The 17,131-nt window shown below is 39.7% G+C and overlaps 1 protein-coding gene across 9 annotated transcripts in view; it reads left to right on the top strand.

Moving 5' to 3' along the window:
• Window positions 1-17,131, top strand: part of LOC117214663 (Down syndrome cell adhesion molecule-like protein Dscam2) — a 124,520-nt gene that overhangs the window by 92,471 nt on the left and 14,918 nt on the right. For 6 of the 9 annotated variants that reach the window (XM_033460872.1, XM_033460871.1, XM_033460875.1 and 3 more), the window contains exons 4-10: window positions 1,153-1,299; window positions 1,429-1,546; window positions 6,548-6,709; window positions 7,342-7,625; window positions 12,373-12,517; window positions 14,598-14,749; window positions 15,525-15,797. In XM_033460872.1, coding sequence (XP_033316763.1) covers window positions 1,153-1,299; window positions 1,429-1,546; window positions 6,548-6,709; window positions 7,342-7,625; window positions 12,373-12,517; window positions 14,598-14,749; window positions 15,525-15,797 — 1,281 coding nt within the window. Of the gene's footprint in view, window positions 1-1,152; window positions 1,300-1,428; window positions 1,547-6,547; window positions 6,710-7,341; window positions 7,626-12,372; window positions 12,518-14,597; window positions 14,750-15,524; window positions 15,798-16,109; window positions 16,395-17,131 lie in introns of all 9 variants that reach the window. The other 3 variants (XM_033460870.1, XM_033460876.1, XM_033460874.1) reach the window with 1 other exon arrangement.

The raw sequence follows: 17,131 nt of genomic DNA, 5'->3' as shown, positions 1-17,131 counted from the left end.
ATTTTGTCTAGCACATAAAATTGTACATATCTCAATAAAAACGAGGAGCGAAAAACGCTCCGGACAACGTGGAAGGAAAAAGGAATGAAAAGAAAGACGAGAACTAATGGAAGAACGACCTCTTTCGTGCAAGATAATCACATATTCGAAAGCCATGTTAAAGATATCCGGACGTGAATAGGGGTTTTCGTAAAACGACTGCGAATGTTTAGGATAACTACCGTCATTAACGTTGCTCGGGCTTATCTAAGGAACGAGCACTGGCTTAAGCCGAGCAGGGCAAGAACGGCCAGGTAGTACCTCCGCCAGTCACCCAGAACAGGCGCTGGAAATCCTGGAATTAGCATAATTATCGTTACGGTAAAACCGTTCGCCGGTTCACCGACGAAAATATCACGAAACGTTGGCGATAGCTCGTTCATCGATGGCACAGAGTAGTTATCAAAGGTAATTCCGAATCCGCTTGCCACGTTTATTGAGAAACGTCGACGTCGATTATAAATTATCGCCACGCACGCCAGTTACGAATAATACGGAGATTAGAAAATTCCTCGTTATATTTCTGCCATGTGCGAAAGAGTGTCTCGCAGAGGATGCTCTGCAACGTATCACGAATCCCACTATCGTCGTATCTCGCGTTAAATAATTCACCGAACGTGGAGCTATTTGCTCCGGGGACGATATAATCGCGTTTAACACCGCGGGGAAGATAGCCATCGCCGTTTTCCGGATTGCAAAACGTCTAGTAGATATCCCGGTCATGTTCTGGTCGTGATGAAAGCTTTCGGACGCGAATTGCGTCCAAACGTATGGCGACTCCGATGTTATACTTCGTATCGAGAATATTCGCAACAGTTTCTGAAAAGAGAGTTTCATTCGATCTATAGCTGAAATTATCGTAATTGTTTTACTACGAACGATCGTTGTTATAGATCGTTGAAATTAATGGATATCGTTGTTTAGTGTCTGATAAATTGAAATTTATTGCTACAAATTATTATAACTAGACTACGCATGTTCACGCATTTATGAAAAGTGTATAGAATACGCGTAACACGCGGATATATAATATAACGTAACGAGAAACTACGACGATAAGAGGCAATAAATGATACAAAGGCATAAACCTCTTTTTCATTATTTGCGTTGCAGATGGGAAGTTTCACCTTTTACCAACCGGGGAACTTCTGGTCCACAGCCTGGAGTTCAGCGATCAAATACACGGCTACAGATGTCGAACGATGCATCGTCTCACTAGACAAGTGGTAGTGAGTTCCGTGGCCAACGTAAGGATAGCAGGTAGTAATTTTCACTCCGGTGGACAGGCCGATTTTTCTTATCGTCGGGAAATTGCCGAGGTTTTTTCCAATTACCCGCCGCATTAATCGACCCTCTCTCGAACGATTCTTTTTTTTTCCTTTTTCGTAGATCACAGAGGGGTGATGCCGCCGGTGATTCTTGAAAACTCTGGCGTTGTTCACGTCGCGCAAGATGAATCAACGTCGTTAGTCTGCGTAGCACAGGCCTGCCCTACTCCTGAATATCGGTGAGTTTTTCATTTATCTCGATAGAGATACCTTAGCTCTTTACTCATTACGAAGAGTTGTTATAAAAAGTATAAATTTTATTTTACATCGACGAACTTTTGTTTAGATACGCAGAATCTTTTTAATCGCATTAACGTGAATACATAAAGTTCGTGTAAATTAAATTATAAGCTTATATCGCTTATTTAAATTGTTACTTTACATTTAATATTTGCAGCGTGTAGAATACTTGGAAATTTAAGTAGCATATATACATGTATAATCGCAATAATCATGACTCCCGTTTGTCATCTTTAAAAAAAATATTTCTTTTTTCTATCGCGATATACAACATAGTCTTTCTTTTTATCCTCTTCGTTACAACCAGTTGTACGTAACAGAGATCGTACAGTTTTTCCGACGCTCTGGAAACTAACGATTGGTTAATACTACTGTGTCTGTCGCGAAGGACTCATTCTACTAGCCAACGTACGAATATCGAGCAAGACTATTCCTAAACTATTTAATACGATTTATGAAAATCAGATATAGAAATATCTTTACAATTAAGGAAACAGTATTTTATACTCACAAAGGTAAATTAAACAGTAAAAATGTCGAAAATCAAAACATGTAGGTATACACCGACGTGCGTCCAAAATGCCAGAAATTCTCCAACTATCTAGCAATCTATATATAATAATAATAAAACAGTAGAAGGATCGTGTCCGTATATTGAATAACAGAAAAACAGTTATCCAGGAACAGTTCATAAGCTATCGTGTCCAGAAGACTAGTTCTTTCAATTTTTGTCTGTCTGTTTGTTTGTCTGCTTATACTCGCATCATGTAAGAACTACCGAACAAGTTTTCCTGGGATTTTCTCTGTTCCATATCTTAGTATCCGGGAAAGAAAATAGAATATGTTCCATCTCGATCCGTTTTCTAGAAGCTGGGAAATAGCTGGCGTTCGAGTTGTCAAGCTACGATGGTTATTATTCACGTCGTATTTGTTCTGAAATCCAACCATTTGATAATTTCATATTTTTTACCACGGAGAACAATCTAACTGTTGGTATGAAAAATATGCAGGTATTTTATTCGTAAAAGTTCATCCGTTTAAAAATTGTTCTGTATATTAATAGTCCACGCGAACAAAGTTGCGGCGAAAGGCTATTTATGGAACGAAAGACGCAGCTCGATTGATCGAGCTATCTATGTACAGTCTTTGTTCGTGAAATGTTTGGCAAATATAAATTAAATCATAATACATCCAAATAATCATGGGAATAATTACGCGTAATCGAAAACCGATGGCATGTTGCATGGTAAATTTAACGTTACAATTATTATTACAAACGATATAAACGAATTTAACGCTGTAATTGCGGGGCATTGGTCGTTGCGAGTTCAAAGCGGCGGGAAACGAAGCATCCATAAAACGGAAACACGAATTCTCGCGTAAATCGAGCGTTCACCGAGGAGTATAGTTTTTTCTAGTGATACGATTACCGTCACGATGCAAGATATGAAAATTCATCGATCCTTCGAGGACTGTGTATAGACGTAATCCTTCGGAATACGACCTTTTAATCTCTGCGTGATACGATAAATCTCTGTGTGTCGAAACTACGATCGACATATACATTTGCCCTCGCCGAAGAACTACAGAGGTTGAAGACAAACGTCTGAAAGCTCAGGTACAAAAAAAATTCTTTCATGCCAATGGAAAAGCGATAAAAGCGTAACGTACAAAGGAAGCAGAAAAAACAACGCACGTTCTAATCTGGCTCTTTAATCTAAAAGAAAACTACGAGCCACGTTTTTCAGCGTCGAAAGGTGGATCGAAACAAGGATGAACGAAAAGACAGTCAGAGACAGGAAAAGGAGAATCGGAGGCAGGAATATTCGAGATAGAAGGTAAGTAAAGAAATAAGGACTGGGCAGGACTTTGATCGAGGAAAAGTGGAAGCACTCGAACGTGAAGCTTCGCGAACGGAGCACAATCGGAAACTCTCCATGTCGCTCAGCGGGTCTTCGAGGAGCCTTCTGCTCTACAAAGTTTTTCTCCTCGTTCTCTTTCTTTCTCTCTTGGAATTTCTGGATCTCCTTTTCCTCGACCCAGGACCACGGGCAGATGCATGCACCGGACAAGAAACATCTGGAGAGATGAAAATTTATTGACGATAGCGCTAGCCAGCATGGCGTGCCAAGACATTTTGCGAACGATATGCTTGAACAGTACTTACATGCTTCACCGATACCAATCCATTCGACTGAAATAACGAGGTGAACTGGTTTTATCGCATGATTTAGGCTCGGCTACAGATTTATGAGTGAAACCATTTTTAACGCGTTGTGTTCTATCTTGTAATAATGAGGCAATGGATTTAGTTTTAGCAATTGAAGCTGTACGTTTAGATAATTTATTTTATTAACGACGACAATGATGTTAATAATAATAAGAAGAACAGTTGTAACGGTTATAAGGATCGTACATAAAGTGGCAGCATGTTTGACTAAGAATTAAGGACCATCTTTTAGAAAACAATTGCCAGTAAGCGAGGACATTGGCGATGAAGCGAAAAATTTGAAGAAAATTATTAAGAAAAGGGATTGTATCTTCTTCAAAAGTTGTTTCTAATAGTAATACATGCAATAACATAAAGTGAGGCTACAATGTAATGTTTAATAGACTAATTAATGTTTTTCAAGATTCGTGTAATTAGAAGAAATTTCAGAAATTTAGTAACTCTCGTTTCATTCATTATATTATATTACATTGTATCATATTATGAAGATTTATGTAGGATTTCGTAAAGAAATATTGTTTTAGTAGACTATACATACATGTAACATGTGGCTGTATGTATTCTAACACGTGGCTGACCATACATTCATCTTATAAATTAGCACACTCCTACACCATCCATTATTCCAAAACACGACGTAAGCAGGAGCAATCAATCGAAACTAGAAACGCTCGGTTTCTAACAACAAACTTGCTGCAATTTACCTGCAGTCAGACCATGTGCGAGTCGAGATAGCACGTATTTACCATGAAACTGATCGCGCTACAAACGTAATTCCCTTTTCCTAGAGAGAGAGATAGAGAGAAAAAGAGAGAGAGAGAAAGAGAGAAATACTTCACAGAAAGTCGCAAAGTCCAAATAAAATACACCTTTAACTTAACTCAGCTATCTTGACGCTCTCGAAAGAATCGAAGAACTGATCTACTAGACGAGTTTGAACTCTAACTTCTTACCTTTTTACCTCGGGTAACTTCCCCTAGAACTACCAACTAAAATTCCCGAAGGAAGTCAGCTCCCTTACGTATCAAGAAATCCAAGAACGAACAAAGATACAAGATACGATGTTCCTGGACGATCTACAAAAAACAAAGGGGGTTAGGTGAGGTATAGAGAGGACGAAAAAGGCGAAGATGAAGAGGATCGGGGAAAGTGAGGAGAGGAAAAGAAACGAAAAACAGAGCAGGGGATCCGTGGAAGTGGTTCGAGCCGACGAACGTGCTTCGATCGAAAACTGTCAAGACGTTGGTGAGGATGAAAGAAAGCACCGAATCTCCGGGATAAATGCTCACTGTGGATGCGACTGGATGTCGTTTCTAGGTCGTCGTGCCCGAAAGCCAGTGAAATTGAAGCGCCTCGGTTCCACCAACCAGCCCTTTGCCTGATGCGCGAGCGCTTTGCCTTCCGATGAAAAATTATTCCTCGAGTCTTTACCGGAAAAAAGGAAGTTCCAAAGTGGCAGGGGAAGTCGCATTAACTTGCAATCATGCAAACAGCGTTAGCTTCGAAATGTTCGGTCCGCGCGACGCTACGTTTGAAAATTTTTACCGGAATTCGCGTGCGAGAACGGGAACAGAATGGAATGCTGCCAGGACCCATTTTCGTGCGAATGCTACAAAGGATTTCTGCGCGGCTGCCGGCAAATTTTCAACGGAATGTTCGGCTAGAATTTCGCGAATTGTACGCCGATAAAGAGATTTCAATGGATTCAGTTAATGTAATTGGATGATATATTATGTTGCCGAGTGAGTAGAATGACGTTTGAATTAATCGAGATTACGAGGGAATTTATCGTCGGCTGAATTTTCACGATTGTTTGCTGGTCGATTCGATGGAATTTTTAATTGGTACTTTGGATAATTTCGCATGAGATATAAATTAGAGAAATAATATGTTATTGTGGATAGCGCGAAATGAAAATGATAAGTAATAACGAGTGGAATGAATCTCGTAAATACGCGTTTGATTTCGTTTTAATCGTAATATAAAGAATCGTAATATAAAAATTGCTTTTCACGCGTTTCAATAATTTTCTGAATAGCTAAGTATTTGCTAATACGAGGGTTGTATAAAGGGGAACTAAATTTTGTACAACAACGAAGATTTTAATTAACGGTGATTATTATTAAGATAATAGTAGTACTAAATCTATAATTAAGATGATAGTAATATTAATTCTGTAATTACGATGTTAAGAAGCTTAAAGCTATAAAAGGGAAGTAAAGATGTGCAATATACGGATATGATACTATATGTATGTACATATATACGATTATAGTCTTGGGGGTAAAATTCAGCGTATACATATGAGTATATATATGTGTATATATATGATATAGGAGATCTGAGTATAGTCCTTCTTTGAATCTTAAATAAATCTAGAGATTTATTAAAAATTTTCGTAGAAGAGGATATATCAAGAAGTTATATTAATTTCATACATGTTTAACAAACATAAGTTGTACTAGACTGTATAACTTTATAATACTTTATAGAGAAAGTACGTTAATGAAGACATAATTGAAACATAACGTCAAGAACGATTTTAATGAATCATAATTACAAGTAGAAAGTGTTTTTAAGCTTTATGATTTCTAGATCTTCCCTTATGTTTCATAGCACCATTGGATTATTTCAAGAGTAAAATATTGCTTACACAAACAGTGGTTCGATCATTTAAGGTTTGATGTTCCATCTACGATTCAATTTCCAGATGGTACGCACAAACCGGTTCCGAGCCAATGCTGGTACTCTCTGGACCAAGGACCAGATTGCTCGGGTCTGTTCTGGCCCTCGAAGCTGTGACGTTAGAAGATAGCGGTATTTATCGTTGTTCTGCGTCCAATCCTGGTGGCGAAGCTAGCGCAGAAATTCGGTAACGAATAAATGATAGATTTCATATAAATAGTAATAAATCAAGAAAGAAATTCAATAATTAATAAATTATATCCTAATCATTGACATCTATACGAAAGTGAAAGGAATAAATATATTATTTCCAGAAAAGTTTATTTCGAAATTAGCGCGTCTCCTACTATACAAAAGTTTAAGGATTTGAAATTAGGTCAAAAAATTTCTAGAGAACGTTTAATTGTGAAAAGATATCCATTGCGTTAAATTTTTAACATTTCTATCTTCTTTTATACAGAGAAAGCGAGAAACTTATTTAATCGACTAATTAAAGCTTTGCTTCTGGTAATTATGCCCATAGACCGTGGACTCCCTGCAAATTCTCTATCTACATATTTAACTTTACAAATAATATCTTGATAATTTATTACAAAGAAATTATTAACGCCTTTATTTCGTCCGGTACTTTATTACAAAGAAAGTAAGGCAAGGAAAGCATAAAGCGTTGATATTTCGATAAGATTACTAAAACGTTTGCGATTTAAAATTCATGACCAATTAAATGATAAAATAAAAGATGTCTTTGATTAAGTTCTTAATGAAACCTGCACTTGGAAGAAATAAACCAATGTTACAAAGTAAATAATCGTTCTTCAGGCTCATCGTGACAGCTCCGCTACACATCGAAGTGACGCCACCGTTGTTAAGCGTCCATTTAGGAGGTAATGCCGAATTTAGATGCGAGGTCAGCACGCATCCACAAGCTGGACCACACTTTGTTACCTGGTACAAGGATGGTCGCCAGCTGCCAGGCTCCGGCAGACAATCAGAATTATTGAGGCTGAACGGTATCAGCAGAGAAGATCGTGGAATGTATCAGTGTATCGTCAGACGAGCGGAGGGTGACACTGCACAAGCCTCAGCGGAACTACAATTGGGCGGTACGTAAGGAATGTTCATTTATCTCTTAGACCTTTCCATAGTGGAAACCGGGGCAATATTACAAGCTCGGGGCTCATAGCAGGATTAATTTCACCTTTTTGGGAAAATCTCGTTTTTTCAAAATCTCTTCAGAAATGATCTTCTTCCAATTACCTGTGTAAATTTCGCGTCGTTTTAAAAATTTAACGAATACCACTTGGAGAAAGGTACTCGATCGAATAGCTACTTTAAGTTACGTAATTTTCGTATGCAGAAACACGTAAATGCGCAACAGCATATATTCGTACGTACGGTATTCCATTCGATTCGACTCGCTCGATCTCAATTACCAAATTCCACATACTCGGCTTCATTTCGACTTGGACTGCACAAAGGAAAATTACATGGAAAGTTGCGGTGCAGTTTCGATCGGAATTGCAAATGAGGGGGCTTTCAATAGGTCTATGCATACGTATAAATTCACTTTTCGCGGAACTATCAACCTTGGTCGGGCACAAAGCAAATTAGGTCATTCTCGAAGATTCATTTTCTGCGTCTCGAAACTTTATCGCTTCCGTGAAAATTCACGCGGTCTAATTAGCATGGAAATGCATCACGCTTGCCATTCTACCAGGGAGGAAATTTAATAAATTGATACGACGTGACGTCTAGAATCCGTGACCTCGTTCCATTGCAAATGTATGTAAAATAAACAACGGCTTTTATCTTCGTCTAGAAAAAAACTATACAATTAGAATATTAATTTTGAATTAATTAATTTATCAACCAAGCAATTTGTATGGAATTAATAAATTTTACTGTTTTACCTCTGATTTTGATTATCGATATATTTGATTGCTCTAGAATTTGATTTTAATAATTGCGTCCCACTTCGACTGGCATAAAATTAATTAAAAATACCTATCGATTCAAGTGTCGCTATATTGAACAACAAACAGTTTACAAATTTTAGCTCTTTGATAATTACAAGTGATACCTAGATTAAAACAACCAAGCGTTCTAAGAAATTAGTTAAGAATTAATCGATTTCTTATTAAAAATTCATTCATCAAATCTAATTTAGTAATTTAACAGCGTGTGCTCGAATTTTACGTTCAATAAATATTGTTTCAACAGTCTTGGACTTTTTCGAACTTCCAATTGATCCAACCTTCCACATCGTTACGACTAATTTGCGTAATTTTTCGGACGTATTCGCGTCCAATACGTATCGATATAAAAACAGAAAAATTAAAATTCAACGAATGATGATATGAAAACGATTTAATACGCAATTACGTATTGCGTAATATTCCTCGTTAATACTACACCATTAAAGACACATCGAGTATAATACCAAATTGGCAGACTCAAACCAAGCTTGTAATCACGATTCCCCTCGCCGCTTACAAGCTTCCATCATTGCAAGTGTTCTGTTCATCGATCGTTGGAAATCGAGCCCCATTGCCCCCGAAATACTTTCACCCGATCGATGCCTGTGAGAATTGATCTCTCACCCGTTTTCGAGAACGCGACACGGTTACGTGTCAGAAGCGATGCAAGCGTAGCGCTCTCCAAAGTAGGTTCGCGTGATCGGTAGTGAACGTTACCGATCGTATTACCAGGAACTCGATTATCATGAAAAGAGCATGTCAACCACGTGGACCGTTACGTCGAGAGAACAGAGATCTCCGCTTTGAAGTGGAGGAGGCTTCTTTTACGCCGCTTTACCTCTTCCCATCCCTTTCGTTACCTCCTCCGTACTCGCCACTATTACCACTGTCAACCCTCTTTCCCCTCTACTCTTTGGTAACCACCACGAAGCGTCTCTTTCTCTGTCTATCTCTCTCTATCTCTCCTTCCTCTGCCTCTCTCCTTCCTTCTTTCTCTGGACCGTTTGCCCTATATCTGGACCGCCCACCTATGGATGAGGAGTAGCGCATGAAAGAGGAACATGCCGTTGGCGAGGGACGCGGAGGAAACCAGCCAGAGGAGAGCCTTTGAAACAACAATGAAGTTAGCGTCTCTCGCTCGTCAGCGTCGGTAATGCACGGAATTTACGTCAAAGGGAATTCGAGCAAGCCATACACCCGTGGTAAGGACCTACCGTGGTCTGGACACAGTGCAACAGAGAGAGAGACCAAAATATATATATATATATCCAAGGAGGAGTTTGGAGAGACAGGAAGAGAGAGAGGAGAGGATTACCGGTTCGTTACAATTTTACGACTAGGAAAAATGTAGGAATAAAAGGGAGAGAGATGACTTGCCTGTGATGCCACGAGCCAAGAGGCTAGTGGAAAAAAGTCGTTTAGTTGACGAGCTGGAACCAAATGGAGACCAATCGCGTTCCGATCGAACGCCTGGTAACCTACGAACCGCTTTTCTCGACTTCGACTGGAACACTCTCGTGGTGCTTTTAATTTCTTCCCGCCTTCGTGGTGATGTAAAGAAAGAAATAGAAGGCCGAGTTTGCGTATATAAAAAGTACGATCGCAAGAGCACTAAACTATTACTTTCCCTGTGAAAATTATGAACTATAGTGCATTATGAAATTTCGCGTGGATGCGGTTACGCCCGGCTGCCTCGTATTTTGTCGAGCCGCGTGAATGAAGATTCACGGCCTCGTGAATACACTTCGACGAAGCTGTAACGTCGAGAACTGGAACATTTTTTTCCTCGCTGAAATTTGTTCGCCTTTCTCAAAATTCTTTCATACTGTGAGATACAGGAAAAAGATTTCTATGGATGTGATGTTGGAAACGTTTAATTAATGTAATAAACGTTGTTACGAATTAGTACGAAGCAAAGCTGTAACTTATTTAAACTTGTGTGTAATGTATAATTAGAGCGTGCATATTTATACATTGAGATAGAAAAATATATAGAGTGTACACGATATATATAGAAGCGTACAAAGTATTCAACGTAAAATAGCCGTTGTGATGTACAATAAATAAATGAGTTTAGAATCCACTTCTTTATTTATGTTCGTAAAGATAACAGTTTCCTAAAAAATTCTCAGTTGCATTGATTAATTCTATGGACATTTTTAAATGACCCATAGTTCCAACTAGCAAAAGCTTTCGATGCTCGCGCATTATTCCTTTGTAGCTTTTTCCAATTTCACGTCATTTATGTTTGTACGTATCTGTTTCATATACATATATTTTATTCACTTTTATTTTACATCTATTTTAATTCTCATTCGGTGATTAGCAGTTAACCTCAGAACGCTACATTTATAGCATCTTCTTCCTCGTTTTGCATCCCGATCTTTTTCTGTGTATACTAAAATATTGTAGCGGTATGCTCCATACAGTTGTATATTATAAATTATTATAAATTTATACTACTATGAACCATTTTCAGGACCATTTAAGCCTAAAACTTACTTACCGCTAATAATAAACAGACCGTTCGACGCTCGAAAGCTCTACATTTTCCAACTACCACATGACGTTTCGACACTCGCCTCGCGACTTCCCTGCTTCCTTCACGATTCTCCCAAGGCAGACAGACTGAATAAACATCAGGTAGAAATTCTGTTTTATTGAAACCAGCGGACGAAGTGTCGCGGTTTCCCGACTACGTATTGACGATCGCTCGAAGGCATCGAGACGAGATTCATCAATTTCCACACGGATCCGCGAGCATCGTCTCTACTTCCTGCTTGTATTCATCGTAGACAAAAGTGTTTTAGTCATCTGTTCCTCCTTCTCTCTCTCTCTCTCTCTCTCTCTCTCTCTCTCTGTATTTCTATCTTCTTATCTATCTACGTATCTATCCACCCGCTTGTCTCTTCGTTTCTAGACGACGGAACTGTCTTTTGTAACGGGACGCTCGAGCATTTTTAATGACGAAGAAATCGACACTTTTAATTATGGAAAGTCTCTCATCCTGCGAGCTCCGTCCCTCGGCGTCGACCGAGAGAGACTCGACTTCGATCTTGGACTTTCCCAGTTCTTCTTTGCCTTTCCACTACCTCTACTTTCTATCCTCTACCCTTCTTTCTTTTTTTCTCCGTTTCATCCTTCCTAGGCCCCTTTCCATCGGTCGTCGTGTCGTCGAGATAGAAACATCGAGAGAGAAAAATATTCTGACGCGCTTCCGTCGCAGCGAGCCCATTGTCTTTCGTTTTCTATCGCGATGCACGGGAGACAGTCAGTCAGCCAGCCAGCCAGCCAGCCAGGCAGGCAGGCAGGCAGGCAGGCGTGGCGGCTTTCAGAATCAAGAATCCGTCGTGGTCTTTCACGCTCTTGCCTCTTGTTCTTTCTTCTTCCACGAGCAAACGGGGATTTCTACTTCTCCCGTTATCTGCTCTCCAATTCAACCCTTACCTGCTGCTCCCTAACCTTCCCTCGTATTGTTTTTAACGAGATGGATCCGATCGCGTCGCGGTCATTTACGAATCGAATGGCTATTCTCTGGTCGAGCTGACTCGATCTTTCTTCTTCTGCTTTCCGTTCCGCCTTTCTCCATCCTCTTTTTGAATCGACCGATAGAAACGGAGAGACTTCACCGCGATCGAAAGTCCAATCTGTGTCGAGTAGCAACGTTAAAAAAAAAAGAATTTCTCTTGCTCTGTGCTCGGTATTTCTTTCGATATTTCTCTGGCCGTTTCATAACCGCGTGTGCTTCAAATGCTTCTTTGAAGTCGTATAAAAACGCGAGCAAAGTGCGAGGGTAGTTGGGAAGGGGAAGAATGTTAAAAACGAAGGATACCGAGAAATATATGTGTCCTGGTCTTGTTTTCTCTGTTCGCAGACGCACCACCGATGCTGCTTTATTCGTTTATCGAACAAACGTTGCAACCGGGCCCGGCTGTATCCTTAAAGTGCTCCGCTGCTGGGAATCCAACACCGCAGGTCTCCTGGGCCTTGGACGGCTTTCCTCTGCCAACCAACGGAAGGTAGGCTTCATTTAATTGTACGTAACCAAATACCGGTGTATTCAACGTAATACAAGGTATAATTGGTCGTTAATTGTTGCATATATCGATTAGACGCTGCAAAGCAAATTATAGATTACTTAATCAATTCGATCCGGATATAGAATCGTGTGAGAGGTTGTGTAAAGACTGAAATGTACATTTTGCTCGTATGGTTTTTAATTTAACTTATCTAACTTTAACAATCATATAATCGTTTTTTGATCAAGAAATAAATAAAAAATGATAGATTTATCAAACATCAAATTTAATTTTGTTATATTAATAATAGTAACGAATCGACAAATTATAGGTTGCAGGTTATGACAAGAGTTATATAAATACATTTTGTTAAATTAATAGATAGAAAAGAACCAAGAAACGAGTATTTTTACTCCAAGTATTCAGGGTTGCTACATTAAGTATCGAACTTAATTTGATTTATTACCTGTTACAAGTTATCAAGCTCGTCTTGCGTAGTGATTTATCAACTAACAATATTCCATCTTGTTAAATCTTTCCTATTTCTTACAACTACCGGCCGTTTAATCTTAAAACATGCCAACTAGCTGATTAATTTGGTGACACGTTCGTGTCAAATTATGCGATACTCCGACGAGATATTTTATCCGATTAAATTTCTTTCATTTCTATAACTGTCTGCTTAATATTGATCGTTTAATTTTTAACTATTTCCGCTAGTCGGTTAATTTGTCACGTACCCGTGCTAAATCTCAATTCAACGATACTCAACGTGACAACCATTACTTCCGCATACGACTGATAAAATACGCTACTGCTTCTTTGATCGTCGCATAAAGCATACGATCGTAACTCTGGAACAATTGTTTTAACGCGTGCTTGATGCCTCGTAATTAAAATGCAATCTCCTGGCGGCGATAGTCAAGAGGTCGCATCTGCAGCCAGGCCAATTTCAATTTCAAGTGCAATATCCCAGCAAGAAGCCGGGGAATATTTATTGCGACGACACGGGCCGTCATTCGTCGAGGATAGAGAAGGCAAAGGTACGAGAGGACGGACACGAGAGGATATGACGCGAGACCCTCGTAAGGTTTAACGACAGATCGACATAAAAGACGCTCTGTGATTCTTCTCCTGTGCCACTTCGTTGTTGTACCACCTCGTTCTCGGCCATTTCCTTCTCCTTTCCGTGAAAAGCCATCCTATACGATCCTCAGCTTCGAGCGAAACGCGTGCAATTCGCTTCTCGTCGCACAAACTGTTGCCCGCGATTCTCGGTACACGTGAAATTAGCAATTTCATTGAAATCGGGCCGCTTTGGTCGAGAACGCGCATTGCGACGCGGTAATTGAAAAGTGGTCTCTCTGCACTGTATTGAAAGTAGGAAGTTACTGTGTTCCCTCCCCCATCAAAGTTAATCGTTAATTGAAAAAAAACTTTGTTCATTAACTTGGAGGATTTTGCTGAAATTGCGTAGAGAGCTTTGCTCGTGAAATATAGCTTCAATTTGGAACGTTCTCGATGGAGATATTCGTTCGTCCTTTCGGAATTCTGCTAAATGATAATATAAGCTGGAAAAAAAGATTAACGAATGGCGTATGGTGGTACGAGTTTATAGGGATTTCTGAGATTTGTTTATTGCGTCGGTGATTATTTTGTCAATGAGAATTTTTACGGAAAAACTCCGTTTTTTACGTACTGGTCTTACATGCTGTAGAGATTCGGTAGAACGCATGATCGTCCAAGGGTTAGGACAGATACGACTGAATGTATCCTATAAATATGTATCTAAGTGGTTCGTTGAAGTTAGTGAAAGGAAACAGAGAAAAAATATTGAGATATACATGGCGTTATCGAAAAAAATGCGAGACTGTATCAGTTATCTCGACATCAGTGCCAGATATCTACTGATTTTGAGGGCTATTTCTCTAGAGTTTTGCGCATTTCTCTGCCAACTTTCGTCTATCTGTAAATATTATGTCAGAAATAATTTATAAATTATATTAGAAATATTATATTAGAAATAATTTAGAAATAATTTACGGTTCATTAAAGGAGAATTTGTTATCCATGTCCGAAGGTTCGTTATCGGTCAATACGTGACAGTTCACGGCGATGTTATATCGCACGTCAATATCAGTCATGTGATGGTGGAGGATGGAGGAGAATATTCTTGCACAGCTGAAAATCGAGCAGGGAAAGTCACTCACGCTGCACGCCTCAACGTTTACGGTAAATTTCATGCTAAATCCGGTGACCGAACTTCGTGAATAATGTTTAGCAAATTGATGTCCTGTTAGAGTTTGTCCAATTTATGGTTTACGTTTGAGCTTTGATTTCTGACTCTATGACGCCCTTCGCAGCTGAAAATTATTTAAATAAAATGGAAATAAGTTACACGAGTAAATAGAGCCACGTAAAATGGTTAAAATACGTCACTGCGTTATCAGCTATGAACGAATAAGTAGCATTACCGCGTATGATGTTAGGCCGTTTGCTCATGCGTTCAGTTGAATATTTCATTTATTCGAAGTAACAAAATTTTGCTATCATTCTTTGCTATTCATACATTCTGTGCGAAATTTGCATTTGATTTTATGTTTTCATGCAAAATTTTGTTGTCGACGAGAGAATTTTATTCCAGCAGTGTAAAAGTAGTACTACCATGTTCATAGTCAGACCAATTCCACTTCTTACTGCAATGATAACACACATCTTTCGAAGTTATCTAGCTACGAAATTTCGTATATTCCTGCAGTAAGAAAATCTTTCATTCTGACTTGTAGAAGAAGCTTCGGGTAAAATTTTCAAAAAGGTTGCAAAGTTAAAACATTCATAATTTTTAATTTATAAGCTCCGACTCTAAGATTTCAGAATTGCATAAATAAATATTTCCAATTTATTGGATCAGATTGTAATTATTTTAAATCAGCCAAACTACCGATAAATTACTTTTCTTCCATAATCCATAAATCTTAATATATTAATCGCTGGATTTTCCCTTCAGGTCTTCCATACATTCGACTAATTCCAAAGGTAACTGCCGTCGCCGGCGAAACTCTTCGCTTGAAGTGTCCAGTGGCTGGCTACCCGATCGAGGAAATCAAGTGGGAGCGGGCAAATCGCGAATTACCAGACGATCTCCGGCAGAAAGTGCTTAAGGACGGCACTTTGGTCATCACGAGCGTACAGAAAAAGGGCGACGCAGGGGTGTACACGTGTTCAGCAAGGAACAAACAAGGACACAACGCGAGAAGATCTGGAGACGTCGCAGTGATCGGTAAGGCATTTCGTTCGTGCCACTATCGTACGATTGTTACAGGTGTTTCGATGCCGAGAAGACGATACCAAGTCTTAACTATTGCCTCGTGGCAAAGACGAAGACCTAAATCGAATATGCTTCGAAAAAAATGATTACTACGATCAACAGTAAGGTGGAAGAACCGCCAAAAAAAAAAAAGAAAAAATGAGAAAAAGAAGAAGATAATTTCTAGGATTCCACGATGAGCAGCGAAGGATTTCCAGATGCGACGTGATTATCTTCGTCTATGCTTCTCGAGTTCACGAGGTGTCGTTGTTGTTATTATTCCAGTTCCTCCCAAAATTAGCCCATTCACGGCAGATCGTGATCTTCATCTCGGCGAAAGAACTACGTTGACTTGCTCGGTGACAAGAGGCGATCTGCCGCTCTCGATCTCCTGGCTCAAGGACGGACGATCTATGGGACCGTCGGAACGAGTCAGTGTCACCAATATGGACCAGTACAATAGCATACTGATGATTGAAAGTTTATCTCCAGATCACAACGGCAACTACTCGTGCGTGGCCCGTAATCTGGCCGCAGAGGTATCACACACGCAGCGGCTTGTGGTTCATGGTAATCCTCCTCTAGGCCCCCTTCATTTTTGCCCGACGACCGCCTGACCGCCCGAAATCCGTACGAGTGCCGATCGCGTGAGTGCGTACACGGTTGCCCACACTCGCGAATGAACCGCGTGAGGATCTCGAAGTGCTGTTCTCTTTCTCTTGCGCCTCCGTGGAAGTCATAGCGAGTACAAAACATTTTCCACAGTCTCTATTCGCACACGTTTCTTCGTTCTCGCTTCATCTGAAAATTTCGATGTGTGTTAGTGCTGTCTCACCGCTGTAAATAGCTTTCAACGTGAACCGATACAATGAAGATGCGTGATCACACAGCTCGTTAAATTCTTACGCGTTCATTCGAGAAGGAGTCTTTTTTTATCTGATATAAAGCCATCGGACGTCATTCAGGAACGTAGAGACCTGATGACGGGTACTTAATGACGGCTCACGCTTAGCGTGGCTCATCCTCCTGCACGAGACCTGCCATTATCACATCCTATGTTTTCTCCTCCGTCCTTGTCTCGACTCTTCGAAAAGAGATTTTACATTTGGATAAAAATTAACAACGTAAGTTATACGTACGAATATAAATTTGTGTAAAGTATTTTCTAACAAAAATCTGTTATCTGTATGAAACTAAATTTTCGAAGAGTCGGCGAATGCTAGCTCTTGCGTTGGGAACGACCGTATGCAGCGTGAGTGTGCGATGCCAAGTTATAAGTGTACAAGGTGTTGTAGGGCGGCAGGGGC

The sequence above is a fragment of the Bombus bifarius genome, unplaced genomic scaffold, assembly GCF_011952205.1.
Source record: "Bombus bifarius isolate JDL3187 unplaced genomic scaffold, Bbif_JDL3187 scf7180000009243, whole genome shotgun sequence".
Taxonomy (NCBI): Eukaryota; Metazoa; Arthropoda; class Insecta; order Hymenoptera; family Apidae; genus Bombus; species Bombus bifarius.
The sequence above is the reverse complement of the archived record's forward strand: the minus strand, read 5'-3'. Positions and strand labels throughout refer to the sequence as shown.